The sequence below is a fragment of the Biomphalaria glabrata genome, chromosome 1, assembly GCF_947242115.1.
Source record: "Biomphalaria glabrata chromosome 1, xgBioGlab47.1, whole genome shotgun sequence".
NCBI lineage: Eukaryota > Metazoa > Mollusca > Gastropoda > Planorbidae > Biomphalaria > Biomphalaria glabrata.
The window spans coordinates 13,115,385-13,135,665 of record NC_074711.1 but is presented as its reverse complement, the minus strand read 5'-3'; the positions used below and the strand labels follow the sequence as shown (position 1 = coordinate 13,135,665).

Genomic DNA, 20,281 nt, shown 5'->3' with positions numbered 1-20,281 from the left:
CTATCAATCCTGGACTTCTTTTCGCAAAGAATCCTAATCCTAACACTTAATGCTGCATTACTTGGCGCTGTTGAATGGAATTACATTCCACAAGGAGCTAAAACAAAACAACAAGTCTTTTTTAATTCATTAATTCACCAATTTCATTTACGGCGTCATATGTTGTCATTAATCTGAACCTTCTATTTGCACACATAGAGTATCAAAAGCGACGCACATTTCCCATTGACGATCTGCATGCGGCTCGCGAGCCGCCGAGTTGCCACCCTTGCCATGAGATATATGCTATACGTTGATCTTCCGTGGCGACACACTTTAGTGTCTAGCATAGTTCGGCATTGTCATAATATTTAAGTTTGTTTTATTTTTAGTGCACTTGAGGTTGGCATTCTCGGCGGCGATGGGGGGGGGGGGGGCTGGACAATGCTGGGGAGAGAAACGGGAATGCGGTTCTTTTAGATGCCATAATATTGACATACGGGTCGTGACGCATACAGGCTGAACCGCTCTACGTCATCGTACAAATAATATACTGCACTTCTCGGTGGACAAATGGATACGTTGGATAAGTGGATGGCAGTGGATACAAGTAACAACGAGACGGGAGCGGGCTCGGCGTGAGATGGGGTGTCAGGAGACGGGCGAGGGCGTCAATTTTGTCAAATGCTTAAAATGGTTGAAGGCACTGGGGAGGACAGATCTATGTGCACCCCCACTTGATGGACTTCTAATCATGCAAGGAATGTTGGGCTGTATTTGGATATTAAACAGAAAAGGTTGGTGTGGCTGTGGCAGTTGTTTCCCTTTCTTTCCAGTGACAATCGTTAATCATTGGTTCATTTTTCAATGCCAGGGAACTCACTATTCTTGACAAAGTTTGATATCAACTCTGTCTGTTTGCTGTCTGTCTGGTCAAAAGTTTGTATTTATTATTTCTCCCACACCCTATTTCAGAACAAGTTGCAATTGTGCACAATTATTTCTTGTTCCGGACAAAACAAGAATCAAAATATAAAAAAATAACCAATTATTTATTTCATTTGGTATCCAACAAGGAAAAGAAATCGTACTTGACAGATGTAGTGGTATAAGCTGAATTAGTTTCCTTGAGCCTTTTTATTCAAAGTAACAAAGCCATAATATTATGATAATAAACATGTTAATGACCCTAAAAACAATTTGTAAATCTTTTACTCTACTATTCCATATATGTGATACAACAATATATACATTAAATGACTGATAGGTCAAATATAGTCTACAGACACTCTATAAAAATTGTATGCAAACTATGTGGCATTAAATACATGATCAACGAAGATTTGCAGAAAAATGTTCCAATTGTACTGTCAAAATGAAGTGATCCTACAGAAAAGCAATTAGATGGAAATGAAAAGGAACTTTATAAATAATTTACAACTGAAATTTATTTGAATCCTAAAATGGCTTTTGTTGAACTACTGGAACATATTGGTAGAAATAATTTGGCCTCAACTTGTTCAAATGTAGTAATTGTACTGAGAGTTTGTACAAAGCTTATATCAACTCTGGAACTTGTTCTACCTGTACTAGTGTCAGTGGCAAGCTGTGAACCGTCATTTTCAAAACGAAACTGTTAAAATGTTACCCCAGATTAACAATGTTACAAGATAGGCTCTCAGCTCTAGCATTGAAAGCAACGAAGTGTTTTAATTAATTCTCTATTTTACTTAAAAGGATTCAATAACAAGTTATTAGCTTATTTTTATATAGATTGTTGATTATAGTCAAAATATGTGATTGTATTAGACATTTACACTGTGAAAACTTATATTTAGACCAGTTCAGTGATTAGCAATAAGTGTTCCAATGTTTACACAAGCACCTTTCAATACTGCATGTAGATACAATCCTAAGAAACTGCACAATCTCGTGTACGTCTTTTTGTAGACTAAATTTATGGGGGCGGCATTTTTTTGATTTTCGCTAGCAGGCGGACACAATTCTCGAATGTATGAACTTTAGTGTTTGGTGATGACGTCGAAACAAAGCAAGAGCCGCCAAAAAGACTTTCTATTTCAGGAGACATTTCACTTTCTATTTCAGGAGACATTTCACTTTCTTTTTCAGGAGACATTTCACTTTCTTTTTCAGAAGACATTTCACTTTCTTTTTAGGAGACATTTCACTATCTGTCTTTTTCAGGAGACATTTCAGTTTCTATTTCAGGAGACATTTCATTTCTTTTTTCAGGAGACATTTCACTTTCTATTTCAGAAAACATTTCACTTTCTATTTCAGGAGACATTTCACTTTCTTTTTCAGGAGACATTTCACTTTCTTCTTCAGAAGACATTTCAATTTCTTTTTCAGGAGACATTTCAGTTTCTATTTCAGGAGACATTTCATTTCTTTTTTCAGGAGACATTTCACTTTCTTTTTCAGGAGACATTTCAGTTTCTATTTCAGGAGACATTTCATTTCTTTTTTCAGGAGACATTTCACTTTCTTTTTCAGGAGACATTTCAGTTTCTATTTCAGGAGACATTTCATTTTCTTTTTCAGGAGAAATTTCACTTTCTTTTTCAGGAGACTTTTCACTTTCTATTTCAGAAGACATTTCAGTTTCTTTTTCAGGAGACATTTCAGTTTCTATTTCAGGAGACATTTCACTTTTTATTTCAGGAGACATTCACTTTCTATTTCACGAGACATTTCAGTTTCTATTTCAGGAGACATTTCCCTTTCTATTTCAGGAATCATTTCACTTTCTATTTCAGGAGACATTTCAGTTTCTATTTCAGGAGACATTTCAGTTTCTATTTCAGGAGACATTTCACTTTCTTATTCAGGATACATTTCAGTTTCTATTTCAGGAGACATTTTACTTTCTTTTTCAGGAGACATTTCAATTTCTATTTCAGGAGACATTTCAATTTCTATTTCAGGAGACATTTCAGTTTCTATTTCAGGAGACATTTCAATTTCTATTTTAGGAGACATTTCAGTTTCTATTTCAGGAGACATTTCACTTTCTTTTTCAGGAGACATTTCACTTTCTTTTTCAGGAGACATTTCACATTCTATTTCAGGAGACATTTCACTTTCTTTTTCAGGAGACATTTCTTTTTCTATTTCAGGAGACATTTCACTTTCTATTTCAGGAGACATTTCACTTTCTATTTCAGGAGACATTTCACTTTCTTTTTTAGGAGACATTTCAGTTTCTATTTCAGGGGACATTTCACTTTCTTTTTTAGGAGACATTTCACTTTCTATTTCAGGAGATATTTCAGTTTCTTTTTCATGAGACATTTCACTTTCTTTTTCATGAGACATTTCAGTTTTTATTTCAGGAGACATTTCAGTTTCTATTTCAGGAGACATTTCACTTTCTTTTTTAGGAGACATTTCACTTTTTATTTCAGGAGACATTTCACTTTCTTTTTCAGGAGACATTTCAGTTTCTTTTTCATTAGACATTTCAGTTTCTATTTCAGGAGACATTTCAGTTTCTATTTCAGGAGACATTTCACTTTCTTTTTCAGGAGACATTTCAGTTTCTTTTTCAGGAGACATTTCACGTTCTATTTCAGGAGACATTTCACTTTCTATTTCAGGAGACATTTCACTTTCTTTTTTAGGAGACATTTCAGTTTCTATTTCAGGAGACATTTCACTTTCTTTTTCAGGAGACATTTCAGTTTTTATTTCAGGAGACATTTCAGTTTCTATTTCAGGAGACATTTCACTTTCTATTTCAGGAGACATTTCACTTTCTTTTTTAGGAGACATTTCACTTTTTATTTCAGGAGACATTTCACTTTCTTTTTCAGGAGACATTGCAGTTTCTTTTTCATTAGACATTTCAGTTTCTATTTCAGGAGACATTTCAGTTTCTATTTCAGGAGACATTTCAGTTTCTTTTTCAGGAGACATTTCAGTTTCTATTTCAGGAGACATTTCAGTTTCTTTTTCAGGAGACATTTCAGTTTCTTTTTCAGGAGACATTTCAGTTTCTATTTCAGGAGACATTTCAGTTTCTATTTCAGGAGACATTTCAGGTAAGAAACTTTGACCTACATCTTCCTGGCTTTTAGTGGTTTTTTTTTTTGTTTTTCTTTATTTATAGTTAATTATTTTGTGTATAGATAATAATTTTAATTTCTTGTTTAAAGTTCGTCTTGTCTTACATAAAATGCCACAGAAGATAAGTTTTTTAAGAGCAGGTCTGTATACTTTTTAAAAAAAATTCAAACCCTGTGACAGTCTCGGTTGACATTGCCTGTTAAATGTTCACCTCGGGTCATGAGGGTGAAAGACATGTGAAACCTCTGAGATAGAAAGAGGAAGTAAGAATGACTAAATTGACTTTTGGGCAGTCGAAGACAGTAGTAACTTGAAGTCACTTGAGACAGTAGTAACTTGAAGTCAGTTGAGACAGTAGTAACTTGAAGTCAGTTTAGACAGTAGTAACTTGAAGTCAATTGAGACAGTACATATATTTCTAGTAGTTTTCTCATTTCTGTACGTAGAGCTGGATACATATTATTGATTAGTGATGCGGACACATTTTAGTAGTGAAAGTGTATTGTAAAGGACTTGTATATTTGATACCGTTGTTATGCGGATGTAGTTATATTTCAAATTGGATATTTTGGAGTAACGACTGCCGTACATTATTATTATTGGATAAACATCATATTTGTCTGCTGAAGTTGTCTTTGTATACTATTCATGTCTGTTACGTGTTAAGTGGACACACGAACCCAGCATTCTTCAACATTATATATGGGGCAGACTACATTATCGTTTACAAACCTCTTATACTATATAGACGGTTGAGGGTTTTAGTGTGGTGTGTCGAGACCTGCATATATTAGTTTTTATCTATCAGGTTTTTTTTAGACAAACAATTTATTCGTCAATTTTCAAACTCATTTATGTCTTTTTTTTTTAATGACTTTGAATATAAAGGCGGCAAACAGTTTTAATGTTTCTGCTCTGACTAATAAATATATATATATATATATATATATATATATATATATATATATTATTCGGATTATACTTTATCATACAATAATAACATGCAAGACAAACAAGTTCAGTTATAACACTGTCGAGCAGTCAAGGTTATCGAGAAATTGTATATAGTTCATGCCACTTCATGGCCATCGCAATATACCCTCCATCGTCGATAATATAGGAGTATAAACAAGTGGTTAAGAGTGAGATCAAGTTTTTAATTTTTTTTTTATTTTTTTTTGAGTCCCTTTTCTTTTATATTATACTTTTACTTACAATAACACACAAGACAAACAAGTTAACGCATCCACGTCCAGACTGTATACTACTGTTGAGCAGTCAATGTTATTGAGAAGTTGTATATAGTTCATAATCATTTACCGCTGGAGTTCATCAATTATACAGTCATAGCCCCAGATATAGGAGCATAAGCGAGTGGTCAAAACAACATCAGTTTTTTCAAGTTCATTACAATGAACGAAGACCCAAAATTGTTCCTAGTTAATGACGTTGTTGGTGCGTTTACCAGCTGACAGCTCAGCTTGAGTTCCTATTGTTCTGATGTTTTATGTCCAACACTATATACTTAAAGCTGGGCTAATCAACAATGTTCCTGGATATCACTCAGTTTTTAATTACCACTGTTATTTTGTATCTTATATGTCATAAGGTACAGAAATCATGAATAAAGGTAATAAAGTTTTTGTTATTTTTGAGACAAAAATTTCGGTTTTAAATTTGGGTTAAAGATTTGTGCATTTTTGTTTTAGTCGTACTAACACAAACTCTCACTGACATATGAACGTTTAGTAATTGACCGTCTCCGAAGATTACACCCGACAACTGGACTGATCAAAATGTAGACCCAGAATGCTCTAGTTTCACGTGAACTCAAGGCTATTTCCATTCTAGTTTTCTCCCAGGTATGGCGACTTGACACTTTCTTTTAGAAAACTAAACCATTTATTGTAAATGGTACAGACTCTGGAGGTAGTTATCAATTAGACACTAATTTGATTAGACTAAGGACGAAACCAAAGACAATCAGACACGGACAGAATTTTACAACACACACACACACGGATGCCAGGGCAGGCAAGCACGCAAACATATATACATGTTTATGAAGGTCACCTCCGGAAATCTATTTCACTTCAGGGGTTCTTCTAGCTCATATGTAACCCAAACATAACAATATTTTGAAAGCAGCGGGTCAGGAAGTTCTGACCCCTCCTCCCCCCCCCCCCCCCCATATAAAAAAAAAAACTTTGAAGCCTGGAGACAAAAGATAAAAATAGTTTTAACGTAATAATTCAATAATTACATTCATCGTTACATTTTATGTATATACATGGCTGTAAGGCCTAAATCAGACTGATGCTCTCCCTGGTCATGGCCACATTTTTATATGCCTGCGAGTCTTGGACGCTGACTGCAGAGTCAGACAGGAGAATCCTAGCGATGGAATTGAGTTGCTAACTTATCTTATCTTATATATAATACAGACGTTACTTCAAAAAAAGAAGATCATTACGTCCTTCTCGTCATGCATCTAGTCATGCGTATTAACCGATGACCTAAATTCTGCTAAGTCACTGGTTTTCCTGGCCAGTTCAGGCAACCCATTCCATGCTCTAATAGCACTAGGGAAGAAGGAGCATTTGTACAAATTCCTCCTAGCATATGGAACGAGGAATCTGCCGCATCACAAACGACGAGATTATTACAGCGATTGAACCCTACGATGACCTGCTAACTGCTGTAGAAATTGCAAAAAAAAAAAACTTTATGGATTTATTACAAGGTCTTTGGGGCTCGCAAAGACCTTCCTTCAAAAAAAAAAATACCAGGAAAAAGAAGAGGCAGAGAAAGCGATGGAAAGACAACATAAAAGAATGTACGTGCCTGCCATTGAAAGAGGTTCTAGCCAAAGCAAAAGACAGAGGAATGAAGAAAGGCTTTGTGTGGTGCCCCAACTGATCAACAGACTACAGAGGAATAAGTAAAGGTGAAGGGTAAAGAAGGCCAAAAGATCCGCCCCTGGTTCATAAGACAAATGTCATTAGTCTCCAGATATAGTCTTTAGATGTCAATTATATCTTTACCGATTCAATTGTGTGTGTAGTTACTCTATAGACTATATCCAGGAGAGGACTGGGTGTCGAAATCGGGCAGGGCATTGTATATCATATGATGGGCATCCAATTCTAGGCCGCCTTGTCCTTAAAATCATTATGTTAAGTTTGATAATGTATCGATAACTGTACATATGCATACAATGAACTCTATATCTTTATAAGAAACATAGACATTATGTTGCTTTTTTAACGGCTAAGTCTGTAGGCCATAAAAATGAAGGGAGTCTACTAGTAGCACTGTCTACGGATGTAGGCTTTTACATTGTTCTGGAAAATGTGTTAGATTAAATTTATATTACCCTGTAGAGCAGGGGTTCTCAACCTGTGGGTCGCGACCCCCTTGAGGGTCGATTGACGATTTCCCAGTGGTCGCCTAAGACCATCAAAAATAAGAATTGTTATTGTCTATTCTTCTATTGCTGTATGTGTGTGTATGGAAAAAAAAAGGGGGGGGGGGGTCGCGGCAGAGTGGGATATTGTAAAAAGGGGTCGCCGAGCTTAAAAGGTTGAGAACCGCTGCTGTAGAGTCTGTACAAGATTTTTTTTTAACACGACTCTTAGAGGGTCCTTTTATAAGAGAATATCATAAAACCTTTAACTATTTAATACATATTGGCATCCATGCGGCCCTTGGCTTGGCCCTACCAGCCCATTATTGTACCAGCCCACCGGGCCCCAAAAGCCAGTCCGCCCCTGACTGTATCAGTATTTAATCTGGTAGCAGGAAGTAACAGGAAGATCCATGTGGGTCTGAGAGAGGCTGACGAAGAACTCTCTTCTGTTCCGATTATTTAGACAGGAAATAAGAGGAAGTTTATTTGAAAGAGGAAATAATTGATAGAACATTATCAAAGAAATAACAAAATACTCCGGGGATGAGGGGGGGGGGCAGGGAAGACAGCGTCCTACATCTTAAAACATTTTGACTAACAGCAAACCATTTTCATCTGACAACAATATCATGTAACGTAATAAGTCAGTTAGCTCCCTTTTATAGAAGAGTATTTAAATTAAATAAATGAAGAGTTATTTGATTTTGTCATTGGACTATAGTTTCCAGCGCAACAATGCTGACTTCTAGAAGAGGTGCTTCGGTTCTCGTTGTTTAGTCACTTTTATTGCAGACTTGATCCGCGGATATCGAATGTCCATTACAACAGTACATTAGCTGTTAATGTGATTTGTACCATTGGCTCGGGTGACTGTGTCAAGGCCTAGAGATTTACGACATGACTGTCTTGGAAACTCTTAATTAAATGAAGAAAAAAAGTAAGAGCAAAATGAATTATAGAAAAAAAGAGTTCTTGAGATACATAAAACGTTAACTGTTCGTTGAAAAGTAAGAACAAGTCTCAGAATTGGTCGACACTATAGATCCAGTTATTACTGGACCTTTCATAGTGTTTTATTTTAAAGTATTGTGTCTGGGTAACCTTTTGTTACATCTGTTTTGAGACAGACTTAGAGGTTTTCAAGAAATCATTATAGAAGAGAACGAATGACTCTTGTGTCTCTTGGCCCCCATGGAAGCTTCCCTCCAAGAGCATGTCTGAACAACTGTTTGGTATGAAAGGGATCCAAGCAGATATATATTTGTTACATTCTTATTACCCAAGACTCGTATCTCACCCAAGACTCGCATCTCACCCAAGTCTCGTATCTCACCCAAGACTCGTATCTCACCAAAGACTCGCATCTCACAAAAGACTCGTATCTCACCCAAGACTCGTATCTCACCCAAGACTCGTATCTCACCCAAGACTCGTATCTCACCCAAGTCTCGTATCTCACCCAAGACTCGTATCTCACCAAAGACTCGTATCTCACCCAAGACTCGTATCTCACCCAAGACTCGTATCTCACCAAAGACTCGCATCTCACCAAAGACTCGCATCTCACCCAAGACTCGTATCTCACCCAAGACTCGTATCTCACCCAAGACTCGTATCTCACCCAAGACTCGTATCTCACCCAAGACTCGTATCTCACCCAAGACTCGTATCTCACCCAAGACTCGTATCTCACCAAAGACTCGTATCTCACCAAAGACTCGTATCTCACCAAGACTCGTATCTCACCCAAGACTCGTATCTCACCCAAGACTCGTATCTCACTCAAAACTTCTATCTCACCCAATACTCGTATCTCACCCAAGACTCGTATCTCACCCAAGACTCGTATCTCACTCAAGACTCGTATCTCACCCAAGACTTCTATCTCACCCAAGACTCGTATCTCACCCAAGACTCGTATCTCACACAAGACTCGTATCTCACCCAAGACTCGTATCTCACACAAGACTCGTATCTCACACAAGACTCGTATCTCACCCAAGACACGTATCTCACCCAAGACTCGTATCTCTCACAAGACTCGTATCTCACACAAGACTCGTATCTCACTCAAGACTCGTATCTCACACAAGACTCGTATCTCACTCAAGACTCGTATCTCACACAAGACTCGTATCTCACACAAGACTCGTATCTCACACAAGACTCGTATCTCACTCAAGACTTCTATCTCACCCAAGACTCGTATCTCACCCAAGACTCGTATCTCACACAAGACTCGTATCTCACACAAGACTTCTATCTCACCCAAGACTCGTATCTCACCCAAGACTCGTATCTCACCCAAGACTCGTATCTCACCCAAGACTCGTATCTCACACAAGACTTCTATCTCACACAAGACTCGTATCTCACACAAGACTTCTATCTCACCCAAGACTCGTATCTCACCCAAGACTCGTATCTCACCCAAGACTCGTATCTCACCAAAGACTCGTATCTCACCCAAGACTCGTATCTCACCCAAGACTCGTATCTCACTCAAGACGTTCGGGTTACACAGGATACACTAAGGCTTGCCTCAGTCATGTAGGATACACTAACGAGTTAGGAAAAGACTTTGCTTGCCCCAGTCATGTAGGATACACAAACGAGTTAAGAAAAGACTTTGCTTGCCCCAGTCATGTAGGATACACAAATGAGTTAAGAAAAGACTTTGCTTGCCCCAGTCATGTAGGATACACAAACGAGTTAGGAAAAGACTTTGCTTGCCCCAGTCATGTAGGATATACAAACGAGTTAGGAAAAGACTTTGCTTGCCCCAGTCATGTAGGATACACTAACGAGTTAAGAAAAGACTTTGCTTGTCCCAGTCATGTAGGATACACAAATGAGTTAAGAAAAGACTTTGCTTGCCCCAGTCATGTAGGATACACTAACGAGTTAAGAAAAGACTTTGCTTGCCCCAGTCATGTAGGATACACAAATGAGTTAAGAAAAGACTTTGCTTGCCCCAGTCATGTAGGATACACAAACGAGTTAGGAAAAGACTTTGCTTGCCCCAGTCATGTAGGATACACAAATGAGTTAAGAAAAGACTTTGCTTGCCCCAGTCATGTAGGATACACAAACGAGTTAGGAAAAGACTTTGCTTGCCCCAGTCATGTAGGATACACAAACGAGTTAGGAAAAGACTTTGCTTGCCCCAGTCATGTAGGATACACTAACGAGTTAAGAAAAGACTTTGCTTGCCCCAGTCATGTAGGATACACAAACGAGTTAGGAAAAGACTTTGCTTGCCCCAGTCATGTAGGATACACAAACGATTTAGGAAAAGACTTTGCTTGCCCCAGTCATGTAGGATACACTAACGAGTTAAGAAAAGACTTTGCTTGCCCCAGTCATGTAGGATACACAAATGAGTTAGGAAAAGACTTTGCTTGCCCCAGTCATGTAGGATACACAAATGAGTTAGGAAAAGACTTTGCTTGCCCCAGTCATGTAGGATACACTAACGAGTTAAGAAAAGACTTTGCTTGCCCCAGTCATGTAGGATACACTAACGAGTTAAGAAAAGACTTTGCTTGCCCCAGTCATGTAGGATACACAAACGAGTTAGGAAAAGACTTTGCATGCTCAAGGCAGCTATGAAGCACCTTCCCTTACTTCAAGTGTTATTTAAGTTTTCACTTCTTCACATTTCCACACGCACGCCAGAGCAAACTTTCAACCTAGAAAATGAGTGCTCATTCTATAACACACAGACACAAACGCACACTCACACAAAGAAACCAAATAAAATAGAACATGATCCGAAATTAATTTACGGAGGCGCTACGGGGGGTACTGACCTCGTGACAGCCACGTGGTAATGTTAACTAAAAGTGTAACTCTTTGTAGAATATGAAACGAAAAAAACACACACACACACGCAGAAAGTGAGCCCGGGGTAGGGGATGGACAGGTCATAACTTGAAAAGAATTGATGAAGAGACGTTATGGTTACGCCTCTGTCACAGCAATGTGTGTCAAGCAGACGCTGCTAGATGACCTGGGGTCAGAGCCGTGTCACGACCGGAAGCCAGGGGAAATGAAAACAACGCCAGCTGATGAAAAGTAAACACAAGAGTATGGCGGCTTAAATCTGTGGACGATGGTATATTATAACATTGGTACACAGTATGGTGGCTTAAATCTGTGAGACGATGGTATATTATAACATTGGTACACAGTATGGCGGCTTAAATCTGTGGACGATGGTATATTATAACATTGGTACACAGTATGGCGGCTTAAATCTGTGAGACGATGGTATATTATAACATTGGTACACAGTATGGCGGCTTAAATCTGTGAGACGATGGTATATTATAACATTGGTACACAGTATGGCGGCTTAAATCTGTGAGACGATGGTATATTATAACATTGGTACACAGTATGGCGGCTTAAATCTGTAAGACGATGGTATATTATAACATTTGTACACAGTATGGCGGCTTAAATCTGTGAGACGGTGGTATAAAACATTTGTACACAGTATGGCGGCTTAAATCTGTGAGACGATGGTATAAAACATTTGTACACAATATGGTGGCTTAAATCTGTGAGACGGTGGTATAAAACATTTGTACACAGTATGGCGGCTTAAGGGAAATCTCAAAGGTGTTAGAACATAAGATTTATGTAGAATTGGCGGATAAAGAGACATCTTTTAGAAGGTGCTACATTAATCCCTTGCACATTTGCTATTCGTCTTTCTCGGATTCGCCAATAGCCAAAATATTTCATTAAATCCATTAAAGTTTCCGTAAAATTCTTCAATACTTGTTTTGCTATTATTCACCGTTTGTCAGCAAAGAAGGATGCACACATCTTTATGATTTCCATTTCCGAAGTTTCACTGAAAAAGAACATGCCATAAGTTATAGTAGATGACGAAAATAATGACAATAATGTATTCTTATCAGCAATCCACAAAAGTGCCGACACTGATTTAAATGGAATAAGAATATAGAATCTAAAAGTGGCATTGTTTTATGACATCTGTCACAGCAACCACTCCTAATGTACTTTGAAATCACTGAGATTCTAGACACATTTCACGGCCATTCCTACCAGTTCAAAACGAATCTTTTATACAAGCTCGCGCCCTGTCTGTCCAACGAGTCACACACATTCAGCATGTTGCAATAGTCAAAGTAATTTACCATCTTACTATAACATCAAACTTATTCAAGATTACACAAATAAATGGTAACACAGGTAGCGCAATAACTGATAATCTCAAAAACATAATTAGCATATTATTACACAGACTAATGGAAGCTTATTTTAAAAAAATGCATCTGAAAAGTCACGAGACTAGGGTTACCTGACGTCCGGCTGAAGGAGGAAATGTCCTCATTTTCAGAATCGTGCCGTCCGTCTGTCAGGCATTTACCTATGGTGTTCAAATGTTCGGATTTTCCTCTGTTGTTTATTGTTGCTGCATATTTTTTCATCACATTCAGTCCTTCACATTTTATAGGTCAAACCCTTCTACAGGGGAATCAGTGTCTCAGGGAACCATCAATACCAAAAAGGTGTCATGTTTTCTAACAATGTCCTCCATGAACAGATGTTAGTAAATGCAAGTCTGTTCGAGTCTGTTCAAGAGATACGAGGTACGCAGAGATTCTCAAAATCTCAGAGATTTATATTTTTCTCATACCCAAGCATAATGCATTGAATCATCGTAAATCAAAGAGAGAGGCATTTTTCTGACAAAGCATCCGTTTATTTTTCATTTCTATAAAATGGTATGCCATAGCGCTATCTTTAAAACCATTTATTTTTTTCAAATCTTGTGACCTATTCATACTCTTATGCCTTGACTATTGCAATGCAGTGCTGTCAGACATACTGTTAATGAAGGTGTGAGTTCCAGATCCCACTTCTGACACCATTTATAGCCTATCAATGCACATATGCATCAAGACATTGCCGACATTGTATGCGTACCTTTTTGTGCAGTATTAAAGTCCAGCAATTTTTATTGACATGAATATACAAGTTGTGACGCAATTAAATACAAAATAAATCAGCTTGAATTAGAACTCATTGGAAGGCTGATCTATCCAAGTACTCATTCAAATAAGGTTTATATTCTATTAATATCGATTTTTTTTTAGCGACAGACCTAATACTCTATACAAAGCTTATCCCCCCTTAGCTTATTATATTTCCTTTAAAATAACTAAATTAATTAATTACGACTAATTGATTAAATAATTGTTTTTTAAATTGATTTATGTGTTGTCATCGACAATGAATAATTGTGCAAGGTTTCAACTTGATCCAAGAATGGGAAGTGGGAGAAATAACGTGTCAAAGATTCTACCCAGATGGACGTATAGACGAAGTGAGTTATATAAGCTTTGCAAAAAAATTGCACATAAATTTTCATAAGGATCAGAAACACAGGAATGAAAACAAAATCCGTAGATAAATTGTCAACACAAAACTCCTTGTCCCAATGCAAAGATGGCGTTAACAGTGATCAGTTTCTTTGCACACGTCAGCAGGTTAGGGCAGGGGTTAGCTTCCTCTCAAGACATCAAATAGATCACACAAGTTGTATTTCTTAGTGTGCCACTGTATAGGTTAAACGATCAAACCAAATAAGAAGGGGGAAAAAAATAGAATCAACTTCAAGGAACTTTTTTTCTTCTTAAATATTCGTTCAGAGAAGTCAGTACTAGATCTAATTCAATTTTTTTTTTATTTTAGATTATGAAACTGGATTAAAAAACTTTTTTGGGGGTACTTTGAAGCAATTTTTTACTTCATTTACGACTTATGGGAAAATAACGAGCGCCAACCCTAACTGTCGCCAATCGTCTGCGACAACAAAAGGAGGCGGAATGATACCGGCATTTTTCGCCGACTGCTTGCCGTATCACTCCGCTTTGATCTACGGCGTCAGATGGAAATGTTTACCGTGTAGCCAGCAAAATATTGTTGGGGCTAAGGGGGAAAACGAGAGGGGAGAGGATTACATAACTCTAAACAGACTGTTCCCCCCTTTCCCTTGTTCCCATTAAGACTATGTTAGGTCGTGAATCAATTTAAGTCAAGTACAATTGATTACAGTTTGTCAACGACACCCGTAGGCCCTCCCCCCCTCTTTTCCTTTTTTTTTCTGCTCCTTGCCAACACACTACCCCTCCCACACATACACGTACTAAAATGTCCTGATCTTATCCCGGGCAGGGTCATTATAAATTATCAATTTACGAGAGTGTAAGATCGGAAAGCAAGTAAGAGTATGTAAGGTGGGGATCTGAACGAGGAAAAAAAAGGTGGGCGAATGTTGGCGATCAATTACAGTGTTATATGGCCCTGTTGATAATAGTGCCCCCACCCCACGCCCTTAGCTGCCCGCCTCCCCAACAACAACCAAGTCCCCCCACACACGTTTCTGTAGTCAGACATTAAAAATCATGTCTGGCAAAGCCGGGTGCTCATTGTTTGTCTTCTCTTGTTAGTGAAGGCAAAGCGGATTCGGTCAAGGTCACTGTCATTCCCAATCGGACGCAACCATACACAACTGTCCTCAAAGTAATGGCATTGTCGAGCAGTCCAATCTGAACAACAACAAAAGTTACACAAGAAACAGATTAAGGCGATTTGTTTTAAAACTGACTTCTTTCTGTAAGCTTGGCGAGGCTGAGGAATTATAACTGTCTAGTTCTCAGACTTCTCAGGCTTAAATATGTTTTAGATTTCTGGGCTAATCATTTTCGATCTAGGTGGGTTCCAAAATCTAAAGATGACGTATTTGTACAGTACTATTATACTTACTGCGAAACGTTCACCAGAATTAGTTACTTAAAGAAAGTTCTGAGACGTCAGTTACTTCAAGTAAATCAAAGAACTCTTGAAATTGTGAAATCAGCTTAACATTTTTTAGATTCGATACTCATTAAACCACATAGAATTGTGATGTCATGGAATCGCGTGTAATTGTGATGTCATGGAACCGCGTGGAATTGTGATGTCATGGAATCGCGTGTAATTGTGATGTCATTGAACCGCGTGGAATTGTGATGTCATGGAACCGCATGAAATTGTGATGTCATGGAACCTTAGCAAGAAATATGAATAATGACGGTAAATAATTTCATCATGAATCTGTCTTTGGTTCGCTATACTTTCTCATGCGCTACAAAATGCCGTTTCTTCTATAAGAAAAAAAAAGTACTTAATTTTTTTTAATTGAATAGGGCTAAGTGGTCAGTTGAATATAGAATCTTTTAAACTATGACATTACAATTCCAATTTACTAATAACATAAACAGTTTTTACTTAAATTTATTATTTAACTTTTTCTTATTCAGGCCATGGCATTGGTTTAACTTTTTCTTATTCAGGCCATGGCATTGGTTTAACTTTTTCTTATTCAGGCCATGGCATTGGTTTAACTTTTTCTTATTCAGGCCATGGCATTGGTTTAACTTTTTCTTATTCAGGCCATGGCATTGTTTTAACTTTTTGGTCAAACTTTAGTTTTTGTTCAATAGCTCTGCAAGTATTTATAGTGACCTGTAGGGAAAACTCTAGTCTGAAATTGTAACAGATGTTAAAATATTTTTTACCCTTTATAAACTATTTATATTTGAATGCATGTGATCTATGGAGAAAGAGAGAGAGAGAAAGAGAGAGTGTAGCGTCTCTATTTGAAATGTTTCAGTGTAATTTCTCTATAGCTCCATGCTCTGACAACGGCTGTCATAAATTAAAAATACAACAACGGGCTAACGAACATCCCGACTAGTCCAAACATTATGTCTAATTTACGTTTTAGATTTTAGTTCAAACCTAACTTTAACATTTCTATGTCCAAGCAAAAAAAAATGCAAACCTTTTGTTACTTTGTACTTTTCTTTGAAGTAAATTGACTTTAGCAAGACTTTCCCTTGCTTACTGCTGCTGGCCAATGGAGATGAAGACTTCTAAAAAAAAAAAAAACGTACAAAAAAAAAAAAAAAGTTTATATTAAGTGTAATTGTATCAATCAACCCATGACAGTTTGCAAGCTGAAAAGTGGAATTGTAAAAACAAACTTAGAAATATATTTTAGCTCAATACTATTGTTCCCATATAATGAAGGAAAAAACGGTCAAATATAATTCCAATTGTCTAGTCACTATCGGATGAAGGAATATTATAAACAATAGATCTGCAGGTCACATTATCCAAGACACACAGACTTAGAAATATATAGATTGACCAAAGCTTATTGTTATAGTAAAAATCGATAGTAAAAAGCAACATCAATCGTTAAGAATTTTTTACATTCTCAAACAGAAGGTCTCCAGTTAAAAAAAATAATAATTCGAAAACAACGCAACTTTCATTCTCCCAATATTTAGCGTCCGTACATTGAAAAGAAAAATGTGAAAACTTTACAAAAAATATCTCTATATATAATTCTTTTCATGGCCCAACCATGCGTTACATCACGATATAGTCATGGAAAGATAATTCTTTTATTTTTGCAAGTCGGACTAGAGTTGCCCCACGTAACTTCTGCGGCGAAAAAAAAAGAGGGGGGGGTGGAGAATAAGTAATCTTCTCTATATTCACCTGTCACTAAATAGCAGGGCCTGACTTTTTCGTATATTTTGCAATTTCAGGAGATTTCCAGGACTTCCTGGTAAATCAGGAGGCAGGGGAGGGGTCTGTTATAAGTTATAAAATGGTTTCATTTAATAATTTACACATAAAATTAGTGCGGGGAATATGAAAGTGCGGGTCCACTGCGGTCGCATAGGTTCCATTGGTCTAAGGTCGACCTAGCAAAATAGCGGCGTATGCTACGCCGCGGGTCGACTATCTCTCTCTATGTATATATAATTCTGTTCGTCATCCAACCATGCGAGACACCACGATGAAAAAAGTCATGGAAAGATAACTCTTTTATTTCTGCAAGTCGGACTAGAGTTACCCCACATAACTTCCGCGTGACAAAGAGCGAGGCTCAGGCGGGTCGGCATCTTGCCCCCTTACCCCTTCGTCTCTACGCCTCTGTGTCATCTACTATGAATAATTATGCATATTTTAATTTGACCGAGAATGGGAAGTGGAAGAAAAAAAAGTTTACAAAAGTAATAAAGGAAATAACTCCGCAAATACAACCTAATATCTCAACAAGTAAAATTTTTTCCCTTTTATACCAAATAAAATAATAATTGCCAATAATTAATTATCGACTTTGTAAATATTTTGTATTGATTCGTGTTTTGTTTTAAACCACAAATAATTATGTAAAGTTTCATTTGGATCCAAGATTGAGTGGGAGAACTAACGTGTACAAACACTGTACTAGACAGACAGAGTTGATAGAAGCTTAATACAAAAAAACTTTAATAATCTATAAGCTGTCTCTGCCATATGCTATTCATTTGCAGTTATTTATGGTGCCAGAGCGTGTATCAATACGAGCCTGAGAGAAGTTGTGTATCCTAATTGTCACTCTAAACATTTGGACAATAAGCTTCTCCCTGGCTATAGGATTTAATTTTGGTTTCTTTTAAATGCGGCTCATTGTCATTGAGGTTAACCAAGATGGTTTGATTATCTCAGTAGGACCCAACTCAAACTCTTTATTTCCGACAGATATACAGTCTAGTTTCTATAACATTAGGTCCCTTTGTGTGATATTTCAGACCAGAAGTTAACAAAATCTTTGAAATGACACACTCTTTCTTTAAAAATGTTTATATTTAAATCTTTTCCCAACACTCTGTGTACTGTTTTCTGCTTTATTCAAGTCTCACAGACATACTGGAAGCAAGCCGCCTTTAACAATCATTAGTACTATGCAGACTGTGCTGTATACTTACAAGCGATTTACACTATTCAGGTACTTTGAATAGAAGTGCGCTATTATGTTCACATTCCTAAATAGGATGCACCGGAGAGCAGGTATTATGAAAAAATGTTTCAAATAACGATATTCTTTTAAACCTCATGGGGATCTCTCATGTAAGTGTTGTTGTGTATAGATTGACCCGAGTTATTGACTTTCCAAATTGTGTCGATGTGCCAAAAACCCAAAGTATCAACTATATCATATTGAGTTCCCATAGCTGACGAAAGATAATTTTAATCTTGGAAAAATTCTAAGGTTTGGGATTATTTAATCAAATTATTTAATCTAATTACTTAATCTAATTCTTCACTTTTGAATTCGGGATAGCATCACACGTCAAACACATACACACAAATCCTTTGACGGTTTAGGACTATGAACTCTAGTCTTTTGTTGTTGTTTTTTTATAGTATTTTTCAAAATAAACAATGTCAAGCCTTTTCTTACACACATGATTCAGACGTTTTTGTCCTTCATGAGAAAGCTTATACAGACTCCTACCTAAACCATGGTTCATTGCAGGCCTATCCAAAGTCTTAGTAAGGTCGGACACAGACTCGAGTATACGTTCAACTTATGTTCACTGCATTAGCCATGGGACAACAACAAAACATGTCCGATGTAGATCTAACAGATTTAAAACCTCACACTGTCTTCCAGACAGCACACTTACAAAACCGAGGCTCGTTCATGTGACACCAGAAGAACAACTACTGTCAAACATTTCAGGAATAAGTGAAGCCAACTTGACCCCCTTAGATATTGGATTAGTGTGTGTTGGATGTTGCAAAATATGTATGTCACAGCTGGGTCTGTGTAGCCACATAAAATAAGTCTCTCTTCCTTAATCGTTGGACACAAAGACAGTCCTTTTTTCAACGATGTAGACCAGTTTTTCCCAAACTTTTCCCTTAACGGAACACTTCGCGCATTCTGAGTATTTAGCGGAACACTTTGCTTGTTTTTAACTCTTTCTCTCCTAACTGACGATACCAGCGTTGATTCCAGCAGAATGTGGTAAATAATTACGGAGAGAAAGAGTTAAGAGAGGTTAATTCACGTGGTGGCCTACTAGTAATCCAGTAGTTCGCGGAACATCTATTCACGCCTCGCGGTTTAACCCTTTTCATCCAGCTGACATTCTTTTACAACGCCGAAATCCATCTTCTAATTTCAATAAATGCATTAAAATAAAACTAAGCAGAAAGTTGTACTAATAAAGTATGAGATTTAAATTATAGTCTTTGAATTATCAGTACCTAATTTATGAGTCTATGAGACAAGTTATATCAAATATGATGCGAATATGAATAATGTATTTGTACAAAATAGTCATAACCCTTATCTAAAACAATAAAATTTAGTTTACCCATAAAAAATAGAAAGATAAAGCCGTGTAGTCATCTGATTAAAAAAAATTTAAAAAAAAACCAAGCCTCCGATCACATCGGTAATATGTCAGAATGACATCTACTCCTGCCCTCCTACTGATGTCATGGCCGGCGCGTCTTCTCTAATCTGTGCAGCCGTCAGGGGCATCGTTGGTTCAATCATCTCCCTTGACAGCCAGGGAGAAATAATTCAGTCACACGTAAACAGCAGAAGTGGTGTAGACATTTTCAAGGATTAGACACAAGTTGTCACACAAGTGGGTGGAGTGATTGGATCTAGAATCCATGTCCGCCGAAGCCAGAATTCACAAAATTTGCTATAAGGATTTAAAGACAACGTTCAGTATAGCATGAAAAGTAATTTAAGGTTGAGTTTCATTCTTATAAGTAAAAAAAAACAACAACATTAGTTGCCATTGTTTAACATGTGATAAAGAATTACTGCAAAGTCGAGCGATATGCGCTCCTGTCGTCTTGATAGCTTTCAGGGCTCAAATCCTGCCCACTGTTACCTCCTGGCGTATTGTAGGAGAT

The 20,281-nt window shown here is 37.3% G+C and overlaps 1 protein-coding gene across 1 annotated transcript; it reads right to left on the bottom strand.

The window, feature by feature from the left end:
• Nucleotides 1–2,823: 2,823 nt before the first annotated feature.
• On the bottom strand, nucleotides 2,824–4,038 carry LOC129924292 (coiled-coil domain-containing protein 8 homolog). The gene is made up of 3 exons (XM_056018547.1): nucleotides 3,804–4,038; nucleotides 3,420–3,710; nucleotides 2,824–3,302 (listed from the first exon to the last, which is right to left on the bottom strand). The coding sequence occupies exons 1-3, from the start codon at nucleotides 4,036–4,038 to the stop codon at nucleotides 2,824–2,826; spliced, it is 1,005 nt and encodes a 334-aa protein (XP_055874522.1).
• Nucleotides 4,039–20,281: the final 16,243 nt, after the last annotated feature.

Excerpts from the sequence above, each read along its gene's own strand:
- LOC129924292 (XM_056018547.1), bottom strand. The coding sequence starts at position 4,038 with ATGTCTCCTGAAATAGAAACTGAAATGTCTCCTGAAATAGAAACTGAA. Across the intron at positions 3,711-3,803 it reads AATGTCTCCTGAAAAAGAAA|AAACTGAAATGTCTCCTGAA; the intron begins GTGAAATGTCTC and ends CTCCTGAAATAG. Across the intron at positions 3,303-3,419 it reads AATGTCTCCTGAAAAAGAAA|AAAGTGAAATGTCTCATGAA; the intron begins GTGAAATGTCTC and ends CTCATGAAAAAG.